Source organism: Haliotis cracherodii, unplaced genomic scaffold, assembly GCF_022045235.1.
Source record: "Haliotis cracherodii isolate W230 unplaced genomic scaffold, xgHalCrac1.p SCAF_2, whole genome shotgun sequence".
Lineage (NCBI taxonomy): Eukaryota > Metazoa > Mollusca > Gastropoda > Lepetellida > Haliotidae > Haliotis > Haliotis cracherodii.
Window position 1 is genome coordinate 70,967,169 of NW_027266275.1, and position 24,617 is coordinate 70,991,785.

At 40.4% G+C, this 24,617-nt stretch overlaps 1 protein-coding gene across 1 annotated transcript; it reads right to left on the reverse strand.

Annotated features, from left to right (window-relative positions):
• Positions 1–756: 756 nt before the first annotated feature.
• On the reverse strand, positions 757–22,222 carry LOC139469567 (high-affinity choline transporter 1-like). The gene is made up of 10 exons (XM_071251764.1): positions 22,083–22,222; positions 14,097–14,284; positions 9,304–9,411; positions 8,515–8,670; positions 7,707–7,855; positions 6,752–6,898; positions 3,692–3,821; positions 2,962–3,179; positions 2,244–2,785; positions 757–808 (listed from the first exon to the last, which is right to left on the reverse strand). The coding sequence occupies exons 2-9, from the start codon at positions 14,257–14,259 to the stop codon at positions 2,246–2,248; spliced, it is 1,611 nt and encodes a 536-aa protein (XP_071107865.1). The 5' UTR covers positions 14,260–14,284; positions 22,083–22,222; the 3' UTR covers positions 757–808; positions 2,244–2,245.
• Between the last annotated feature and the right edge of the window lie 2,395 nt (positions 22,223–24,617).

Below are 24,617 nucleotides of genomic sequence, written 5' to 3' on the forward strand. Positions count from 1 at the left end.
ATCGCTGCCACCAGCGTGGGCGCGGCCATTACAAGAATCTTGAAATTTGCCCTCTAACCCCAAATGTTATCACGTTTATACTTTTGTTTATGTCTTTGGGAATGCCATCATATTTCATTTTGAAAAGGTTTACGACTGACCATGTTTTCCAGATGAATTTACTTTGTTGTTTGTATAATCAGCTTGGTTCGAGATAGCAGACTAACGGAACACCTCCCTTACATTCCTACTATATCAATTACATGATAGTTTTAATGAAACAGAAATGCAAATTGACAAAGAAAGAAAGTAATTTAGCAGCGGTAAGTGCGTTCGGCGTCACGACGGTCGTCACTTGTTTGGAAACATAACGGTCATTCGGTTGCGAGTTCAACTGAAAGCATGGTTTGGGCCACCTAACACGGTAAGAAGTTTTGACTGGTGGCAGCGATTGTATAGAGAGCTCCGCGGTGACAGTAGTTCCGCGAAAGTGTTATGTTAACAGCAGTGAAATATCAAGTGTTATGTTCACGTCAGTGAAATATCAAGTTTTATGTTCACTGCAATGAAAATATCACTTTTCACAACTTTGGAAAACTCAGTTTTTCACACTGAAGTATATAATAAATACATATACCTAGTATACATACGTGTATGTATACTTGAACAAATACACAAAGCATGCAGTAGAAATAGCATTTGAATAGAGTTTATAATATATGAATATATGACACCAGCAATGTTGTCCGCAGTCCCCAGTCACATCTTGACGTGTGTGTCTGAACCTGTCTTGAGATTACGGTGATCAGTTGAGACACGCCTGTTTAACCTGTCAAGAAACTGACAAATGTATCATAGTTATACTGATGAATATCTACCCAACATTTTTTTTAAGTTTTGTGTTGTGTTAATGCGATGGTCTGTGGTAATGAGTGTTCAAATAATTAAAATACACAACACGGGGCAAGTAAAAAATTGACAGTTTATTTGGTAGAGTTAAAGTGGTGTTAACAGGTAAAGTTACAATATTACATGAAGTAAAATATACATAGATATTTCAAATACATAGGTTAAAAAGGATTGAAATGCTAAAAAGATATAACTAGCCAAAGAGAAATTGATAATGTGAAAAAGCAAGTAATGTGTTACTTAAAACCACCTAAGGGGTACACCTAATAATTATGTTTATGCTAGAGCTGAAATTAGGCTTGGTGGGAGGGAGGGAAATTGAACCTACGTGTTGGAATAGCCTTCCACTCATGTTAAACAAAACGATCAAATTACACAGCTGCCATGAATGCTGGGCAGGGATGCGCGACGTGTTCTCGCGCAAGCGAGAGCAGGAAGTTATAAATAGATATGCTAATTAACTGAAATTAGCTAAAATTATAAAGTAAATAACCGTACAAGGAGAAGGTTCTACTACACTAAATCCACGAGCAAGAAATGTAAATTTAGTTTTTTAAACTAGAAAATATGGATTTAGTTGGTATCTGGAGAGACCGAAATCAAGATATAAGGAATTTTACAAGGTGGAAAAAGAACCCAAGGCAACAGTATATTTTTATTGTTTCAGATGATATTGCTAACTAGACATTTAATACATCAATCACACCTGGCTATAAATCTGACCACCCTGCTGTTACTATGACTTTGTCAGATTCTTCATCGAAAGAAAGGGTTGGCGGTTATTGGAAATTCAATGCCTCTTTATTGTATAACAATGATTATGTGGATGTTTGAAACAAACAGGGAATATGCAGATTTACACTTGGTGTAAATAGTCTCAGAAATAGTAATTTGTGAATCAAAATTGTCCATCAATGATTCTGTATTTTTGAAAACCCTCTTAATGGAAATAAGGTAAAAATCCCTTTCACTCACATCTTTTCTGAAAAACAGAAGAAGAGAAAACACAAAAATTGATTTTTTTAAAAAAAAATTTAAATTAGAAGGAATGATAAAAAATGACTTTCAATCAATAAGTGAGAGAAGCTTCTCTGATTTATCAAAGTATAAGAAAGAATTGGAAATGCAGTTTTAACTTTTTTCCTAAACATTTGGAAAGTATTTCAGTGTCAGGACATGTTTTCAATAATTTGATACCAGAGGAACATTTATTCAATACTTAAACCTTAAAATGGGTAATGCAAAGAACTTTATAACTATGTATCCTATTTATCTATCACCATTTTACGGTTGAGTGATTTCAACGTGGAGTGAGAGACCACAGAATGATGCTGTAATAACGTTAACTCACTCACACTCACTCCGATAAACCCTTAGAGCATGTGTCAAGTGCTTCCTTCTGTCCATCAGATTCGGGCAGCATTTCTACAGCCTCAGGCTCCTCAATTGTGCTCGAACACTGAAGGGGTGCAAAACAATCAAAAATGTCATATTTCATTGATATCCATCCTCTTGTAAACAGTAGTTTGGTTCCCACAGACACCGATATTGTGAGGAAGAATCCGATGACGGCAATGAGTGTACGGAAGGGAAACAACTGGCCATCCGTTTGGTTGTAGAAGGGATAGTGTATCACAGCAGGGAAGTTGATCAGCTTGGCGCCACTGCATGCCCTCAAGGTGAACGCCACCACAAACCCAACAAAGGACCCGTACGTGTTACAGCTGCTTATGAAGAGAACGCAGATGAACTGTGGGAAGAGAATCACGTACATCAAGTCAGAGCAGAGGATGAAAAGTCCATAGACACTCTTTACAACGATGGCTATGATGGTGGCAAGCACACCAGCAGCAACGGTAGCCCCTCTCATCACCCACACCATCTCCCGATCAGAGGCCTGCAACAGATGGGAAGCAGAAGAGTAAAGATTCGTCCAAACACACCTGGGTCGTTATTGAGTTTCCTTGTCAAATGAGTGTAACAATAGTCAGAATAAAATACTATAAATCTTAAAACCCAAATGTATTTACCGATGTTTCGCCACTTGCTCTTTTGATTGATGGTGGTGCTTACGTTTTTTCTGATGATGCTCTTGTAAATGTTCTTGGTGAAGACTGAAGCCGTGCAAAGTGTGCTGGAGTCTGTGGATGACATGACGGCTGCTGAGACCGCACCCAGTCCAAGGATGGAAACAGTCATGGGGCAGAGGTACTGTAGCGCCATGGGCAGGATAAAGTGCATCTGTTCCTCGGCAAGGGGGATGTCACCCATATAACCAGTCTGATTCCAATCTGAGTGTTAAAGTATAGATGTGACAATTATCAGGAAACTCCTCGGCAAGGGGGATCTCCTTGGGTTATTACAGTGATTATGTCAAATTACCTGAAACATATACACCTATACCATTGTGGATATTTCAGATTATGTATAGAATATGTTGTAACCAGTCTTAAAGAAAACAAATGGGATTCAGCATTGGCAATATGTGTTACCAGCTTTGTATTCCATAAAGGTGACATAACTCTTTCCATAGCATAGATGTGACAATTATCAGGAAACTCCTCGGCAAGGGGGATCTCACCCATACAACCAGTCTCATTCCAATCTGAGTGTTCCAAATTGATATATTCGCCCATACCTCAGGGGCATTCATTATTCTTATCACTGTCAAAACAAAAAGGAGATTTGTTTTGTTCATCCGACATATGCACATGTATAAGGGTTAGTGGCAATGTCACAATAAGCAGACATATAGACAAACAAAACAAATACGATTGACGATAACTATTACAATGGAGATTACCTGCAGCAGATCCTGCGAACCCGATGACAGCAGGTGGTATGCTTAGAAGAAGACACATGATGCCAGCTGCTACCGATGACCCTACAGCTTGTCTTGTTGTACGGCAGGCCAATGTGCGTTGATACATCTCCTGTTCAATAGACAAGATGTTATCCCTGTTTTTTTTAATACTTTTCCTTATAATTTCCTAATTACTCAAAGACAGTATACTGACTAAGAGACGACCAGTCCTTGTTCTAGCCCCTTGATACCGAGTGCCAGGCAGGGTAACAACAAGTACCATCTGTTAACTTCTTTTGGGATGTTGTGTTTTGATTTCTATGGACAACTAGCGAAGCCTTCTCTAATGTTGTTACAACACATGATTCTGTTTGTTTACAGGAGATTGGCTTAGGACAGGATTATGAAGCCTTCTAAAAAGTAATTATAAAAAGGCAGGGATATGCTTTCAGTAAACAAGTATAAAATTCCTTGGGTTATTACAGTGATTATGTCAAATTACCTGAAACATATACACCTATACCATTGTGGATATTTCAGATTATGTATAGAATATGTTGTAACCAGTCTTAAAGAAAACAAATGGGATTCAGCATTGGCAATATGTGTTACCAGCTTTGTATTCCATAAAGGTGACATAACTCTTTCCATAGCAACAAGAATTCTCTGCAAGAAGCAGAAGCTATTCTATTCCACGATATCATGAGCATGTGTGTATGAGTCACTATCAAATAGTGTTGACACGGGGTTATTGCGGAATGATGAGCATATCTTGTTCCATTTGTGAAACTATCACAAACACATGCAAAGGCAAGGCAAATGTTTACATGAAAGAAAATCTGGGAAGATTTGGTACAAGTCAAAATGGGGAATTGCATCGGACATAATTTTTTTCACTGATACCTCGAATTTGGAAATAGTCTCCACACATCAACCATATAAAACATTTTGAAAGCTTTCACCCAGGCCTGGAATGTTGATCCGTTTTAGTAGTTTGACGCTCTTTTTTCGATGAAAGAGCATCCTCGATTGTATCTCAAACGTTGTGAAATGTAGACATCCAAGGCCGGAGCTGCTGGAATATTGATCAACACAAAGGGAAACTCTTGTGGAGAGTTGTTTTGTCACTCTGAATCTTAATGCACACATCTAAATGTTAAACAGACCAGCCTGTCCCCCTGGGCTCTTTCAGTTAAGTTGGGTAAATCAGTGGAAGAAAATTGACTATTTGACCATCATTGAACAATATTAAATCATCGATATACCTGAAGCTTATGTTCCCTTCTTTTAATGTGGCCACGGATGGGATATTGTGCATTGAGAATTGGCATTAATGGCTTCATATACAATCGGGTTCTGCAATGACTGTGTTTACTACCGTTATATACAACCAATATACCACGTGTCATTGAGCCTCATGTCGTTAATCCACATGCCTTTGAGACACCTGTCATTAAGTCACATGACATTAAGTCACATGTCACAGAGTTAGATACATTTGAGGTTCGAATTCTCTGTCGGACAAAGTAACCGACAGAGCTACGTCCGATGTGTTGATAACAGTGGAAATTAGCCTTGTTATGCTTAGGTTATATAATAAGTGTAATAGATTTGCATGGTCCATCTCCTTGAATAGCACGAGTTGGTTGTATCATCCAAAGCATACTTTGAACAAGGAAGGCTTGAGCAGTGCTACTGGCGCCATGAGGGAGAGTCCGTCTTTATATCTGAATATAAACACCAGAGAATACCAGTCCCGACCACCCCCTAGACAGATTTTGTCTTGTTCCAAGGGTGAAATAGCTGTGACATTATCACCAGGGGTTTGCAAAAAAAGGCACGAATGTCCTGCCCTTCTGGGAGCACACTCCATTCACACAACTTGCATAAAAAAGTAAACATTTATTGCCTGATGCCGTACAGCAGTACTCCTGCCATCTGACAGCGGTCTGTAAACAAACCAGACAATCAAGTGAACGAAGAACCGGAAAATCCAGTGAGACGATAAAGCATTTACTGATTTTGTTGAAAGAAGTAACAACGATATACTATTTTTGAATTACGCCTGCTGTGTCCTAGTGCAGAGATAATGGTGAAAAAACGTTTAAAAGAAATATGTTCGTTTTTCAATACAGCAGGGGAGTAGCCCTAACATTTCTTTTTCAGTTGACTCAGCATAAGCGATAAATACGACTGAGTTGCTGAAACTCGGGGACTTTATTACATTAGCAGAAGCATCGATCCAGTTAAGTAAATATGAAACGTCAAGGCCAGAAAATAACAAGTCTCAATTATCAGCGAAACAGTTTCTATTGGTCATAAAAGGCAAAATAGCTGTGAAAATAATATGAATTGAATAATATGAACATCACTGATGACACCAGGTGTCAGTGACAAGGGAAAGCATGTGTTCTCAACCTCGCCCGGCTTCCCTGTTGTTGGGCATTGTTTACTGGTGTATCTTGCCAAAAACCTTTTTGCAAATTCCGTCATCGAGTATTGAGTGAGTGAGTGAGTGAGTGAGTTGGGTTTAACGCTGCTTTGAACAGTTTTCCAGTTATATCATGGCGTGTCAGCTTAATGTGGGAGGAAATCCCGTAGTGATGCAGGGCTTGGACGTTAAACCATATCGGTGTAACCCACGGACAGGGGTATGGTGCTGACAAACCTAGAAACATATTAGGGGCGAATCAAGATTCGAACCCACAATCATAGGCTTCTTGCGTGTCCAAGGGACGCAACTCTGGACAGCGAATTGGGCCATAGACGACTGGGCCACCCGTGCTCTCCAATAGAGTATTGTGACGTATTTTTGAACGTCATAGTATTGTGCTCTAAAGGCTTAGATGTCACACCTATGAAGTTCTATGCAAGGAGCCCTGTCCAGTGGGTATTAATTGGCGTTGGACAGTCATGCGGTTGTAATGTTGGAATCATAATTCTATTCGCATTTATTGTTTGTTATATTTATGAAAAACATATTTGAAGCCACTTTAATATGTTTTGTTGATATGTAATGACGTGCGACTATGTGAGCTGGCTGCCCTAGACAAGTCTTACCTGCCACGTTATGCCCCCAAGGATTAGAAGGCCATAACGGTCGAGAAAGTAACCTGTCTGCTGCAGAGACACTTCCCCTAGCCACGTGTCCTGGATCCTATGCAAGTCCACAGCTTGGTTGTTCACGACGAAGGGGGCGGCAACAACCTAGAAGGACATTGTTGTACTGCAGGTAAGATCTAACCTCACCCTCATACATGGGTACATGTAACATGATACACCATTTCAGGTACAACATTGAAATTGTTCATTTTAAAAATACATACTCGCAGTAGTTCTCGTTTGTGTCCATTAACATATTTATCTGCTATTAGCTCCAGATGAACGCACGGAATACATTATCTGGAAGCACGTAAATGATTCGGAATTCTTCAGTGAGGAGAAACAGAACAATACAGAAATGGATACAAGTGTGTGGTTACATAATATTTATATGTAGATCAATGTTCTTGCTGTGTTTAAATTGTTTTATTCATTGCAAACTGGAAGGCCATAGGCCCATTGTTCAACGTAGTTACAAGGTATGTACAATGCAATATTTTGTAATAAAGTGATATTTGAGGTTGACATGAGTATGCAAAGCAAATTAATATTTGGGTAAGATATAAAGTTCTTTGGAATAAACTTGTTTCTTAATTGCCGATAGAGTTTACACACAAGCATAAAATGATTCTCATTTTCTACAACATTAAGGTTACAAGATGTACAGATATTGTTAGACTTATTAAATATACCTTTATAAATCTTTAAATAATAATATCCTGCTCTGAACTGCGCTGGCGATACTCGAAGTTTTTTTTATTGTAACTGATATTAGATATTCTTCGAGTATAAGTTGTTGTTTGAAGAGAGAATAGGTATATGTACATTTGCTATTTCTTAGTTTTTCTATCCAAATTTGCTGAAAACAATCTTTAGCTCTTTATGGTAATAATGACTGTGTTGCTGGTCTTACCAAGCCTACAGTTAAGCATATCAGCTGGACAACGTCTGTGTAGGCGACAGACCAGAGGCCGCCAACTAGGGTGTAAGAGACACTGATGACAGCAGAAATAATTACAGCCAGTGTTTCATCAAGGTCAAGGATGATAGCCATCGTGGAGCCTGAAACGAGAACATGTATCTTATGACTACCCAACCTAGACTGAGGCAGTTGACCTCTGGCGATATAGCATATATAGACACCTAACTCTGAGAATAACATTATTTAATGCGCATTGTGCCCATGCCACCCATCGTATGTATATTCCCTGCCACCCATCGTAGGTATATTCCCTGCCACCCAACATAGGTATATTCCCTGCCACCCATCGTAGATATATTCCCTGCCACCCAATATAGGTATATTCCCTGCCATCCATCGTAGGTATATTCCCTGCCACCCAAAGTAGGTATATTCCCTGCCACCCAACATAGGTATATTCCCCGACACCCAAAGTAGGTATATATTACCTGCCACCTATCGTAGGTATATTACCTGCCACCCAACGTATGTATATTCCCTGCCACCCATCGCAGGTATATTCCCTGCTACCCATCGTATGTATAGTCCCTGCCACCAAACACAGGTATATTACCCACCACCCAACAGGTATATGTACCAGCCATCCATCGTATGTGTATTACCTGCAACCCATCAAATGTATGTTACCTGCCATCCATTTTATGTATATTTTTACCTGCCACCAATGTGTATCTATCACCTGGCACTCATCGAATGGCGTGAATGCAATCAAATAACATAGCAATTACTTCACACGTACCAAGAGCGGACAAAATGGCGGCTGTCCAGAAGAGATCTCCCAGGAACTGAGGTATGCACATGAGAGCGCCCATCAACCGTCCGTAGCGGTCTTGGAAAGGGTCAAACATTGTAACGCAGTTGTCTCGACGAAGACGGGGACAAAAGAAAACACCACCTGTAACAAACAAATACAGGATAATTGGTGCAATTCCCTTTGACCAGGGAGTCTATCTTTGTATGGTCTCCCTGCCTTTGCTACTTCATCCACCTGGACTAGAAATAGAAGAGGCCAGAGTAACGTGTTTCATGTCGAGATATGCATAAAGAGAGTGATATAAAACTCTCTACAAGACTACATGACAAGAAGGATGACTTCATCTTTCCGACAGTCAAGTTTCCCTCGTGGAACAATATTCCAGCAGCTGAGCCTTTGGGGTGTCTATATTTCACGTTTGAGGTACAATCGAGCACGGTCTCTCCATAAATACTTCAAAGAGCGTCGTATGACTCTCTGTCGAGTGTTGTGATCAAGGTCACAACATCCAAGGAGTCGGTAAAGCTTTGAAAAAGTTTTATGGTGGTATTGTGATTTCCACATTTGACGCATCAGTGACCAGAATGATGTCCGTTGCAATTCCTATTTTGACTTACAGTATTGGTATTCTTTTCAGGTGAATAGCTGACATATCTGTGTATGTGTGCTACGGACGGGGCGGGATATGCTCACATTTTCGTAAACACCTGGTATCATCACTATTTTCCAAATGTGAATTGCTTGATGATTAAATGTCAGGAGACTAAAGCTTACCAATGATAAGTGAGATCGAGTAGCCAATTGGGGCCTGCATCCAAGCAAACCCTTTCTTGGCAACGATTTCTGCAGTCCCGTTGACGAAACCTCCGCCGACCCATGTTGCTGCAACATAAAACAAAATAATATTTACTTTTACAGCGAAGTCTCTCTCTGTGTACCCTTTTGGGTAGTATGGAGTCGCCTGATATCCAGGAATGTTCTGGTTAACAAGTCTGACCTTAAAGGGATACCTTACTGACAGTAAGCCCCAAAAGCCAGTGAGTTGAATTGATAAACCCTTATATCTAAATATTCACTTGCATATATGCATATAATATCAAACAACAACTTTGTGTTCCTCTTAATAAAGAAGTTGACATCAGTGAATTGTCTTTCCTTACATCAAGACCAGCTTTCATGTGAAGATGACTTTTTACCCTGATGTTCAGCCTTGGCCAATCTCAGAAGTGTTGTGGTGAGGTGATTAGTATTCATGTAATTGTCATTTCCACTGCTCTCACATTTTATACTGTCATTGAATAATGTACTTACACTCTCTTGTGTACTGCCATTGTTATTGCTGTGAAGTAATTTGTATAAATGTGTAAACCTAGTTAATGTTGTAATGTCGTAAATCAAGGTTAGAGTTAAACAGGCTGAAGGTAAGTTCAGAGAATCTGGTGAAGACTGATTGAGTTAAAAAAGGTTATTAAGGGGACGCGTTATAGACATATATGCATAGTCTCTAGTAGACGTAAGCACAGACAGGATACATAGTGGTTAGCTGGTCTTAGTAAGTCGAATGTTTAGCAAATTTGGAAAAAGATTAACGCCACTATGGGAAACAGTAATAGTGGTGGTTACTATTATTTTATGGATTGTTTTAGTAAATTGGCTAATCCGGATAATGTCCCTCTTGTTGAACATGGAGTGTCCTCCGAAATCCATAATTTTGAGTCAAATAATGTAGAGAGATGGGTTGAGGGGCTGGATGGAGGAGGTCAAATTAGCGGTTCAAGGTCTGAAGTCCAATAAAGCCGCAGGTGTTGATGGTTTAATATATGAGTTCTTTAACTTTGGATGCGAGACATTGTTACCCACATTAGTGGCTTTATTTAATGCCATTTTCAAAACTGCGTGTTTCCCCACTGAGTGGAACAAGGGACTTATACCAATTCACAAGAAGGATAGTAAGTCTGTGCGGGATAAATATAGGGGTATAACACGTTTGTCTTGTTTCGGTAAACTATTTACGGGTATTCTGGATGCACGAGTCAAATTATGGTGCGATGAATACAGAGTATGAAAGCAGACAGGTTCTTTGGTATAAACTTTATTCATCAGGGTTAAGTTCCAATATGTTGAACTTATTACGCAGTATGTGTTTTGAAGTTAAGTCATGTGTTAAAATGGCGAATGAATCGCATTCGGAGTATTCCAGTTCTGGTATCGGAGTAAGGCAGGGTGAGAATCTGTCGGCAATATTATTGTCTTTGTTTCTTAATGGTATTACTCAAGATTTATCATCTTTGCAGGACCTGAGTGTCTATCTATTAAATATTCGGTTACTTTTGTTGTTGTTTGCTGACGACATGGTTTTGTTCAGTACAAGTGTTGATGGACCACAGGAAGGCCTTGATTTGTTCTCTGATTGTTGTAGTAAGTGGGGTTTCATAGCAAATATTGAGGCAACGGAGGAAGAGTATCTAAAAGAGAGAGGTGGTTTTACAAAGGTGATATATTAGAGGTAGTTACTAATGTCAAATATCTTTGTCTTGTGTTTAACCCTCTGGTAGTTTTTCAGAATATAAAAAAAACTGTTTTCATTGTTTAGAGTTATTATAGTCATAAGTATATGTCTGTTGATATCCAGTACCAGATAGTACATACATCAATTAAGCCCGTATTGTGTTATTGATATGGGGTGTGGAGTTTTAGGGAGACTAGTGCAATTGAAATAGTCCATCTTAGATTCATTAAAAAGATATCAGGTGTTTAATTATCTACAGCATCGACATATGTTTATGGTGAATTGAAAGTACTACCATTGGTAAGTGTTCGGTTAGTTAGAATTATTTGATGAAAATCTTAAAATGTGATCCAAATAGATATATTAGTTTTGTGTAGTAAGCTCTTTTTGAAATGATGTTAAGACATCCGAATGTAGAACGTTGTGCCAGTTTGGTTAGAAGTATATTTAACCAATTTGGTTTCGGATATGTTTGGCTGGGTCAATGTATTGTAAATAAAACTGGATTTTTTCTGAATTTTAAGCAGCAAATTCATGATGTATATGATTATGCAGATATGGAAAACCGATTACTAGGCTGTACCTATCAGTGAAGGAGTCTCTGTGTTTGACAAGTATTGATGTTGTAAAATACCGAGTATCTCTAACACGTTTAAGGCTCAGTTCACATATGTTCATGGATGAAAAGGGGAGATGGGTTGAACCCAAATTACAGCTAGAACAGCGTTTATGTTCATTTTGTGAAACTGATATAGAGGAGGAATACAATGATTTAATAATGTATCCAAAATATATGGAGTTGGAACGGCTGTATTTGCCAAATTACTCATATACTAGTATACAGCCTATTGTTTTCCAAATTTGTCTAGTTGATGCAAGGCTGTCGCAGAAATGTCATTTTTTGAATGGCAAAGTGTGTGTACCACATCATGAATGAAGGAAAGAATGCATTATTATCCAGATATGAAAATATTTGGAGCTATGTATACACTTAGGCAACTTTAAGTGGACTTGGTGTGTAGGGATTGGTAGGGGATTCATCTGAATTGTTGAGCCGTGCACTGGATGTATACAGTCCTACCATCTGTGTCTGGCCTGCGGCTTATGAATAAACTTTGGCATGACTTGTATACCATTTGTGGGTTGTTTGTCGGTTTCACACTAAATTCTTTTACGTTCATATTTCTTGGGTTAACATATTGTTTCGTTTCAAAATAACTTTAACATGCAGACGGACAGGTCCCCAATGAAAGTGTGTAAAATGTCAGAATTCGCATCATGATGTCACCTTAATATCGGGTATGTCCACCTTGAGCGACGGGCCGATGACGTTGGGGGGGGGGGGGGGGTCGTTGCCATTCGGCAAGGAGTGAGTGAGTGGCTTTAACCCCGCTTTTAACAGTATTCCAGTTTTATCGCGGCGTGTCAGCTTAATGTGGAGGAAAAGCCCGAAGTGATGCAGGTCTCAGACGTTTACCACTTCGGTGAAATCCACGAGCACTGGTATGGTGCTGACAAACCTAGAAACATAATTGGGGCGAACCATGGTCATAGGTTTCTGCGGTGCCCAAGGGACGCAACTCTGCACAGCGAACTTGAATGTTCGCGTTGTTAAGGAAGTTCTGCGTCAACCGTGCCGTATGCGGTGTTGCATGGTTGTGCTGGAAAATGTTTCCACGGGACTGTTGCTGGATGTATGGCTCAGCAACTGATCGCAAAACTTTATCTCGATATCGCTGTGCATTCATGTTACCAAGAATAACCACGAGCCTCGTTACCGCAAATTCCGTTGTCCGGCCTGCCTGACGTAACCGATGCATCAACCTGGTAACGGTTACACGTGCGCATCCAAACGTTCTGGCAATGACGGCGTGCGTCGCTCCCTCTCTCCCTCTTTATCGCAGTTAAAGATCCATTTCTTTGGTGTGCTTTTTGGTGTTTGGTGTGTTTAACACAAATTGTCATTTCCCCCCGCTTTTTCCCACCGTTAACATTTGGCCTGGTACGTGGGATATGTTTAAGTAGGTTTTGATATAAAATAAATCACTTATAACAAACATATTTTTTTGAAATAGTGGGTATCCTTTCTTATGGACATTATATGTTCCTACCCGCCATGGCCCGATTATCGCAGAGATACATTTATGTTTTAGCAGTATTGTTGTTTGGATGTAATTTGTGGTCTTACAGAACACAGTTTTGACCTTTTCACGCCTTCGACTCAAAATACTGCTGATGAAGTTTTGACTAGACATGTTCATTCCTACACTTCAGAAATCTGGAGACAAAAAGCCAACACCTTTAGTAACTATTATTTTGACAAAATGTATATGATCAGGAGAAACCTTGACAATTGTTTACCGACTGATCCCTATATTAACACCATTCTCAGACGAATTTTTTTTCAAGCAAAGGACAAAGACACGGATCCTCAAGTGAGTGAGTGAGTGAGTTGGGTTAAACGTCGCTTTGAACAGTATTCCAGTTATATCACGACGTGTCAGCTTAATGTGGGAGGAAAGACAGAAGAACGTCTCAGACGTTTACCACTTCGGTGAAACCCACAAGCACGGGTATGGTGCCGACAAACATAGAAACAAGATCCGATGAGGATTCGGACCAACAATCATAGGTTTTTACGTGCCCAAGGGAGGCAACTCTGCACAGCGAACTGTGGCGTCTTAGACGACTGGGCCACCCTTGCCACCAGAGATCCCCCAGAAAACATACTGCTGTAGAAGCTATACCTATGTTGTAGGTGTATACCACTATCTCTATCATCTTGGTGTTTTCAGAAACACGTCAGAAACGAATGTGAAACACAAAACGAAGTGTGTATAATGACGTTTTTCTCTTTTGACAAAATAGACACAATTTATGGATAATAATTCTTTAATACTGTAAAGGCGACGTTTCGGTATAGATCCGTATACCGTTGTCAAGCGATCAATGCTATCCATAAAAAGTGTCTACTTTGTCATCCGTCAACTTCAAAGTAATGCCTATCGAACATTTTTTTCTCTTTTGTCTGATTAAAAATACTGATAATAGTTTTTACCTGTTATCGTAAACAAGGACATGACAATACCCATGTTTCGATCAGCCAATATGATCCCAACGACTGTCTTTGATTTTTTCTTTCTCCCAGCAACAACGCCTACGACGAGGATGATGATGTAGAAGATGATGACGGAGATTAGCCCGGGTATGTTGACTGTCATCTTGACGTCGTGTTCAGACTAGAAACTGAAGAACGAGTACATTATCTACTCACATGTTATTTACCAAATGAAGGTATCTCATTATTGTGACGAAGGGCTTCCAATGAATGCTGCGTAAGAAATACCATATTGATATCATGTGAAAGAACCAAACAGTGAAGGTGAATAGGCAACATTATATTGTGCGTTTATAACAAGTTGGTTTTGTTAAAACGTGGATACCAAATTCACCCTGATTTTGAGTCTTTTGTGTGTTTGTGTTATGTGCGTGCGTGTGTATGTACGAGGGGCGTTCGATACGTTTTGTAACTTGGGCATTTGTGTTTACACAAACAATGTCAACTTGTGGCAGGTGTGACACTAGTCATAACATCGGGATGAGACGTGTCATAACAAGTTCCAGGCACAACAATATGTTAGATGTGATGGCTTCATTCACACATGGGTGGTCACAATCATGGATTCTCTAAAACATGAACAACGCGCTGTAATTTAGTTCCTCACCAAGGAGGGATGCAAAGCAAAAGAAATCCATGATGGCATGTGTAAATTGATGGGTAAGGATGCCCCTCACTATTCCACAGTTTGCCGTTGGTCTCGACAGTTTAAAGGGGGTAGGGAGTCAATAGACGATGACCCAAGGTCAGGCAGGCCTTCAGATGCCACCCAACCGGAAACCATTGCTGATATAGAAAGAAGAATTTTGTCTGACCGATGAGTGAAAGTATCTGAAATTTCTAGGGAATTCGAAATATCAGTTGGAACTCTTGGAACCATTATTCATGAGCATCTTCGAATATCCAAGGTATCTAGAAACCTCAGAGCTCAAGATCGCTATCAGAGAAATTAAAGTTGTCGAGACCTCCTGGATTTCTATACTGCTGATGAAGCCGGATTTCTTTCTCGCCTAGTGACAGGTGTTGAAACATGGATCCACCACTGGGTCCCAGAAACGAAATTGGAATCCATGCAATGGAAGCACCCCAATTCTCCGCCTCCGAGGAAGTTTCGCACTCAACCATCGGCTGGCAAGGCCCTGGCCACCATATTTGGGGATGCAAGAGGCATATCATTGATTGATTACATGCCACCAAAAACTACAATCAATGGACAGTATTATGCTAATGTAATAATGGAATTGCGAAAATCTATTCGCCAGTGGCTATTTCCTGTTCCGGCAAATGACATCTGCCCTACGTGGAAGACGCTTCCAGAATGACGAGGACATAAAGGCTGCCACAGAGGCGTGGTTGGGGGGCCATTCTGCGGATTTCTACACAAGTGGTATTAAAAGCTTGAAGGACAAATGGAATAAGTGTATTGATGTGAATGGAGATTATATTGAAAAAAAAGTGCAAAAGATATTCTGCGACTTGGTCTCATATTGAAGTTACATAACGCCTCTCGCATATATGTGTGTATTTGTGTTTGTGTGGCTGTTTATGTATGTGTGTGTCTGTGTCTATGTGTGTTTGTGTGAATGTGCGCACGTGCGTGTGTGTCTGTACGTATATATGCGTGCGTGTTTGTGTGCATGTACCTCTGTGTGTATATATGTGGTTGTGTGTGTGTGCATGTGGCTGCGTATGGTGTGTGTGTGTTTGGTTGCTTTTCCTAGTTCAAATACCGTTTTTATGACGTTAGTCCAAGGAGGTACCATGGATACCCAACGCGACCAGTCCTTGATGTATTCCCTTAGTGCTAATTCCCTTTATTGTGCTTAATAATGGATATGGTTAACTTACCTGGTCATGCTTGAGGTTGATGCCCCAAATGTAGGTCGTCCTCTCCATGTTCACAAGAAGCAGAATCGATTGTACGATTCCGACTATATGATGGTGATTTTGGAGATTTTACATGCCCTCTCCGACATTATGCGTATTTCACACCACATCATGAACAAAGTTTAAGTATCACTAAAAATGAATTGAAATTACGTTTCATTCGTCAGTTCCAGTTCTAGTTTTCAAACTTTTCAGTCGCATTGTGTAACGACTGTTCTTGTGAAACGGACACAACAGATTCGCCAAATCTCTACAATGAGCCATGATTATATTTGTGCGTCTGATTTAACTGCTTATTACCGGTGATTGTACACTTGACTCTGCAGCCATTCACTCATTGTGTGTTCCGTAACGTATCGGACCTGGTTCCGCTGTATGTCACAAATTAAATACGGATTGGATAACGACAATTTTTCTCAGAAAAGAACCAAGTTCAATTCTATAGAAACCTGTGATGTTTTAACACTATTCACCACTATCCAACTCGTCACGAAACGGCTGAAATATTGCCGATGTGACGTTAAACTTTAACTCACTCACCACTATCCAACACTACAAAATTGATTCAAAACGTCAATTTTACATAAATGTAAGTAAATGTTATCTAAAGTTTACTGAACACCAATACTAGTATATAAATTGCCGGACTTGCTCATATATATAGCTTTTATGTGAAATTTGCGGACAGTAGATTTAGGCAAGAAGCACAAGTCCCCATGTGCAAGAACTGTGATCAGCTCTATGCTTATCTGTTTTTATGCATATGCATCGGGAATACTGCTCGGATTGGCAACATCGACACACGGATTTTGGCCAAGAAGTTTAACAGGTTTAAAGATGATTTGACCGCGTTCAATTGTGAGTCAATAGTTAATTCCAATTCACTGATACACTCACATGCACTATATGAAATACCAAAACACCTCATCTGTTTCATATTTAGATGCATAAAGACATAGTGACAAAACATTGTCCCCAGGTACTGCACGTGTAGATATTGTGACGATTCATACCGCTACACAGGGACTGCACGTGTAGATAAGTGTGACGTTCATACTGCTACACAGGTACTGCACGTGTAGATAAGTGTGACGTTCATACCGCTACGCAGGGACTGCACGTGTAGATAGGTGTGACGTTCACAAAAGGGACTGCACGTGTAGATAAGTGTGGCGTTCACACCGCTATACAGGGACTGCACGTGTAGATAAATGTGACGTTCATACTGCTACAAAGGGACTGCACGTGTAGCAAAGTGTGACTTTCACACCGCTACACAGGCACTGCTTGTGTAGATTGATGTGACGTTCATATTGCTACACAGAGACTGCACGTGTTGATAAATGTGACATTCATACTGCTACACGGAGACTGCATGTGTAGATAGATGTGACATTCACACCACTACACAGGGATTGCACGTGTAGATTACGGTCAGGCTCGCGTGGATTGGTGCTCATGATGTCAATCACTGGATTGTCTGGTCCAGACACGAACATTTACAGACGGCCGTCATATAACTGGAATATTTCTGAGTGCGGCGTTAAAGAACAAACAAACAAACTAAAACAAATAACAGTTCATGCAGGCACAGTAGGGAAAAGATAAAGTTAATGATGAGGGGAAAACACCATCGGGTCTCCGTCCAGAACATGTTTACGAATTTAAATCACAGAAATCATAAAATATAGGAAATATTAAGTACAAACGTCAACGCCAGAGATGAACTAGTCTCGAGTATCATCGAAATTGATTTTATTCGGCGTGAAAGGCAAAACAGCGTTGGGATTTATAAGAAAAGATCATTGAAAATAGTGATAGCACCAGGTGTTCGCAAACGGGTAAACATATCCTGCTCCACCTGAAACACCGCCACTCACACAATTTGCATCAAACGGTAATTGTGTGTTGTCTGATGCACTCAGCAGTACTAACAATTTCACCACGTCAATAGGTTATTCAAACAAATAAGATGTCAGAAAAACTTGTTTAAAACATTGATTGAAACGTACTTGATGCATCGTTGGTAATGTGACACTCAGTGAAACATTCAAAAGGTTATTCCGAAACGAACAGATGTGGCTTGTGCACAGAATAATTGGTCATTTGTTATTAATCTTTATACTTTTGAGTCATATACTTATAACTGATTGTCCTTCAACAAGGCATGTGTGTATAGTATGACAATTCCACTCTCAAGAACTTGCTGAACTTGTTTTCATTTTCGGGCTTCTTTGCAGGCTGTCAAGAGCACATAACAGGCAAACTACTGGCTCAGTGTATGTGAATCTCAATAAGGCCTGATAGGTGAGAACTATTTTCAACTGCCACGGAGTTGCATGAGAGAACTTGCTTTGAAGTTTTGTATAGATTTTATGAATGATAGTTCCTGTGTGACGTTCATACTGCTGCACAGGGACGCCACGTGTAGATAAGTGTGTCCTAATTCTGCAACATCATTTCTTTAATCATGAAAGAGTGTTTACAAAATGACAACTTATAATTAACCAAGGAAATAATACGATCTCGACCTGCATTTATTTATCTCTGTCATTATTATCGTTAACATGTGTCTACTGTTAAATGTGTATACTTATGATATACACCGTACTGATTAACATCGTCTTTTTTTACATACACTTTTCACACATGGGCTTACTTTTCACATATGTGCTTACTTTAAGATTATGCTTATAATCATCTCAGCGCGTGTTTGGGGAATGAACTTCTTGCCAGAAGTGGAAGTGTGATGGTCATACTGCTACACAGGAACTACACGTGTAGATAAGTGTAACGTTCACACCGCTACAAAGGAACTACACGTGTAGATAAGTGGGACGTTCACACCGCTACACTGGGACTGCACGTATAGGTAAGCGTGATGTTCACACCGCTACACTGGGACTGCACGTGCAGATAAGTGGGACGTTCACACCGCTACACTGGGACTGCACGTATAGGTAAGCGTGATGTTCACACCGCTACACTGGGACTTCATGTGTAGATAAGTGGGACGTTCACACCGCTACACTGGGACTGTATGTGTAGATAAGTGGGACGTTCACCGCTTCACATGGCCTGTACGTGTGACAATTTCAGCTGCACCTGGTCTGTAGGTATGACGTTAGCAATGATACACAGTTAGCATGCCATAATGACAGTACATGCCGACACGATAGGTAAAGGATAATATAAGCGAGTGAGTGAGTATGGTTTTACACCGCGTTTAGAAATAATCCTTCAATATCACGTCACGGCGGGGGACACCAGAAATGGGCTTCACACATTGTACCCATGTCGGGAATCAAACCCGGGTCGCTTTAACCACTAGGCTACCCGACCGCCCCCGATAATATTAATGATGAGGGGAAAACACCAACGGTTCTCCAAATATAACGGGTTTAGGCATTTAAATCACAGAAATCATGAAATAAAGGAAAGACTAAGTACAAACGTTAGCGCCAGAGATTAACTCGTGTATCACCGAAGTAGATTTCATTTCGCGTAAAAATCAAAATAGCTGTGGGAAGAAAAGATAATTGAAAATCAGTGATGACACCAGGTGTACGCAAAACAATCTCGAAACGAAACAAGATTCAGATTCAGATTGTGTGAAAGGAAAGCTAGCAGTGAAACATAAATGCATGGATTACGAAATAGGTCAGCATGTCATGCTCTAGCGGTAGCAGCCGCCACTTAAACAATCTGTATACAAAGGTAAATGCCCGCATCAGGTTGTTCAGTACAAATGTAAAAAAACACGTCATGTTCAAAGCATTGACTGAAACGTACGTGATGCATCGCTAGACATCAATGGGAATTCAGTGAAATATTGAGACAGTAATTGCCAAACAGATACGGCCTGTGCGCATGATACATGTATTATTAACCCTCTTGAGTCGCGGTTCAACAAGGCAGATGTGCCACGGAGATGTACATGTACATACCAGCACTGGTTTTGAAGTTTTGTATAGCTGTTATGAATGATAGTTATGTACTACTTTTGTTTCTTGATTAATTAAAACACCGTTAAAGTACTATGTACCATGCTGTCATCTGGGGTCACGGGTGGCCCAGTCGTCTGAGGCCCCGCGATTCGCTGTGCAGAGTTGCGTCCCTTGGGCACGCCAGAAACCTATGATGTGTTTCAAGTTGATAATTTTCTGATAAATGTAGGTTTCATTTATCAACAGTGAGTCTCTCGGTGTGATAGCAGTAAAAACTTCTGGTTCGCTGGTTGTGTTTTGTAATTTATATTGCTAGAGTATGTCTACCTGCTTTAGCTAAAATGTTTGGGCCTGCAGGTTTTCCAATGGGCCTACATGTTTTATATGTGCTGACCCTTAAGGCTTTCAGTTTTATTTTTTCTCTGCTGAGCTTCAGACACTGGCACGCAGCTTTTCTGACTTCGCGCAAATACTGTGAGGAATTCACAACAAGAGCATACATCCGACCACGCCGTCCAGCTGTACTTCCACATATTTTGCCACATCGTCTAACTGAACGGTCAAGTCTACAGGACTGGAGGTTAGTCCTCCTCACAGAGGAGTCCAGGTTTTATCTTGTGATGGCCGTCAGCGTGTTTATCGACGTTGGATGGAGCGTTACGTTGACGCGCTCAAAGTTCTGCATTAGGTGATGGGAGTGTCATGATGTGGGGAAGCATCACTGCACATCACATGGTTCCTCTAGTGGTCATCGATGGCAGTTAGACAGGTGTACGGTACCATGACGATGTTATCTGTCATCACGTCCTCCAGTTCCTACATGGACGTCACACCACTTTACAGCAGGACAATCATGTCCTTGTGTTGCACGTTCGGCCACAGTCTACAGTAGACAATGGAACATCCCCACTATCCTTTGGCCATCCCAACACTGTTCTGCCAGATCTGTTGCCCATCCAACTTGTTGGAAACGTCGTTTACGCCGTCTTCCAATCCAGTCGGCGATGTTGTTCCAGATCTCAAATGGCACCCCACAAGCCTTCCCCAACCATCTTATGTCGTCAATGGGACGCCTTCGTCAAGCCTGTGTCAATGACAATTGTTGTCGTGACCCAAACTGACTTCTGAACTGACAATTGACCCCACTCCACTTTCAGCCTGAAATTACGTTTACAGAGGACATGTGTTGACACTGTGGTGATGAAGTCATAATTCACAGGCATATAGATATTGTCCTGTTGCAACATCGTCAAGTTAATGTCCTTGCGAATGGTTGTCATACCCGACACTGACTTGTGAATTGACTGACCCCACTCCAGTTTTATCTTGATATGACGTTTACAAAGGATATTGTGGTGATGAATTCATGTTTCATGGACATCAATATAGTCTTCTGGTGCAGATTTGTTCTTCGCATTTCCTGTTTCCCTTGATAGTCAGTGATGCACGGAAACGTTTTTCCGCTAGTATAACAGACATAGAATTAAATTGTGTGTGATGCCAGCTCGAATTTAAATACAACGTAAGTACTGTGAGGCAGTCGAGTTGTAGTAGTAGTACTACTACTTCTAGTAATAGTAGTATTAGTATTAGTATTAGTATTAGTATTAGTAATAGCAGTAGTAGTAGTAGTAGCAGTAGTAGTTACAGATTCAAATTGAAAAAATAGAGCAAAGAGGGTTTGGGTGATCATGGCACAGTCAGGCTGGTTAGGCTCATCATCAGCTCGGGGCCCTTGCCCCCTCTACACGCATCCCAGACAGCGAATGGGTCTTCTCCCAGCGCTGTCTAGTCAAACGCGCCCATAACTTTTCGGAGAATGTGAACACTCCCAAACACTGCAGCCTTCTGCATTACCCAGATTGTCAGAAGTGCAAGATTGAGGGTGATGGAAAAAGCTCATGTCATTTCCCCCACTATTTTGCCGTTTACACCCAATGACATCAGTATCGACGGATTATCGAGACACATAAGTTATAAGTACGTTAGTGGGTGAACAGTATTCCAGTTATATCAGGTCGTGTCAGTTCAATGTGTTTTCGGTCGAGCGTTATATTTACTCTATGTATAAGAATTGATATGGATAACTTACCCTATTATGCTTGAGGCTGCAGTCCCAAATATAGGAAGTATGTTTAGGAATAATGTTCCAGACTATGATAGATCGATCATACGACGTTTCATTCGCACCTTCCTGTCTTGGTTTGCAAGGTATTCTTGATCGGTGTATTGGACAACCTCGTGTCTGTAAAGAACCAGTTCTAACATGACATGACCTAGATAGACCATGCATATCCATTTGAATGCACTGTACGATACATCTGTTCAAGCTCAGCTGCACTCTTAAAAGCACTCTAAAAAGCAGTCGTGTGTTGCGCCACTATTGATTATGGTAAATGTTATATAATTCGATTTATAGAACCGAAGAGGAACTGTAATTATGGCTCCCTGCCTGAAAGGTTTGTATTACCCTGGCACAGTCAGGCTGGTTAGGGTCATGATCAGCTCAGGGCCCTTGCCCCCTCTATACGCATCCCAGACAGGGAATGGGACTTCTCACAGGAAGCGCTACCTAGTCAAACCCACCCTGAACTTTTCGGAGAATATGAAGACTCCCCAACACTGCAACCTTCTGCATTACCCAGATTGTCAGAAGGGCTGTATTCCTGGTAGCAAACTCGGGTACTCTCCCAATGTCAGTCAACAGATTGGGAGGTACCAAACCTAATGTTAGGTTCTCAGGGAGGAACGACATATATACGCTTGAATAGGGAGACGAGCCTGACACTTGACCAGCCGTTCATTCAAGACTGTCACATCTTACATAACAGCCCGTGATTGCGCGTACCTGCAACTAATCACATTACCAGAGCGGACATATGTTGGCCTATCATAATATTATACACTAAAGTACTCACGGAAATGAAAAAAAACTGTTTTTCTCAATTTAAAAATCGACACAAAGTGTTACGTAGCTGTAAATACGAAATAACAAAACATCTCGAAAAGTACTAGTCTGGATTTGCTAGTTTGATCTCAGTGAACAATACAAAATGTACTTTACAGGAGGTAATTTGTCGGCAATTTCAACATTCAAAAATAAAACTAAGTCCAAATTGACATAGCAGAAACAGACTATAGGCATTACGCACCTGTTCTCACCTGTCGTCAAGGTGTCATAGGTCACCTTGATCAACTTGTTGTTGTTGCCCTGTTTCACAATAGTTTGTCTTATTCACATTTTTACACACTTTTACGTGTAAAAAGGCATAAAAAACATTTGATACGCTGTATTTGTGCCACGGCCCAATTAGTACTAAGTTAGTTGTTTGAATATTTACATATTTTGTATATTAACTGCAATAATTTAAGATCTGAGGTCGAAAAAACAGTTTTTTTTCATTTCCGTGAGTACTTTAGCTAGTTTAAAACTACTGTGTTTCAATTACAGATATTACACCTAAGGCAAAGAGAACAATGGGGAGTCGGACAACTTGGTACTTGGGATGCAAGCGTGACATTTCGAAAGCGAGGTCCGCATATTTGCCATGTTTTTCCTCAATCTTGTCAATCACATAAGTGTCAAAGGGGACAGAAAATTCAATGATTATAAATGATTTCATTGGATTCATCAAAAAAGGAAAAGATCCGGTTTGTTGGCCTGGCTGTAAATGGCGCTATTCCAAAGAATTTTGTATTTATCATTTTTTATGATGCCCCCAACATATTCAGGGTCGTACCATGGGTGGACCTCTGTGTCAAAACCACAAGCATGGCGAAGACGGTAATAAAATGATCGAGCTACACCATCATGTCGTTTAAGACACTGTGTTTGTGTCAAAGCTGGGCAACCACTGACAATGTGTTGGACAGTCTCATTAAATTCATTACATAATCTACGTTTCATTTTTATATTTTGACGGTTTCGATTTGGAAGTGACTGGTCCTGAGCAGCAAACAGAAAACCTTCTGTTTCACTTTTCAGGACAGACGACTTTATCCAAGCGAAGGACTCTGCAGGATTGCTGATCTTCTCAACACAAAGCACATGAACTTGATGCAGTGGTCGTTCAGATAGTCTCTCCTTTCAAATCTGAATCTGAGCCGACTTGATATGGCACTTCACTTTGTTGACACTCATTTCTGTACCGTCCAGCAGTACAGAACAAAATCAATACCGACATGGAGATTATGTCCCACATCGTTGACATGCTTCAGAAGAGGATCATCAGGCATATAAAGGTGTGCATTATTATTATTATTATCATTATTATTATTATTATTATTATTATTATTATTATTATTTTTAGGTCGGGGTAAAGTATCTGAAACAATCGCTTCCACCATACAGGCAACGACGGTCGCGTCTGAGCTCGCCAGAAAAAGTACATTTTCGTTTAACGGACTACCTAAATGACCATGACCCCGTTACCTCGATGACCTTGAGTTTTAGAATATGTTTTTAGTCCTGCTACCCGATCCAGGGGTCAAAACAGCCCAAATCGCAAAAATAACGATTTCTTATTAGGGCTAGGGTTATTAGGGAACCCTTTTGTAATCGGTCGATTTATTATTTATTTTTATTTCGTCGATTTCTGTACCAGAGCTAGCAAAGTAAACACTGGCT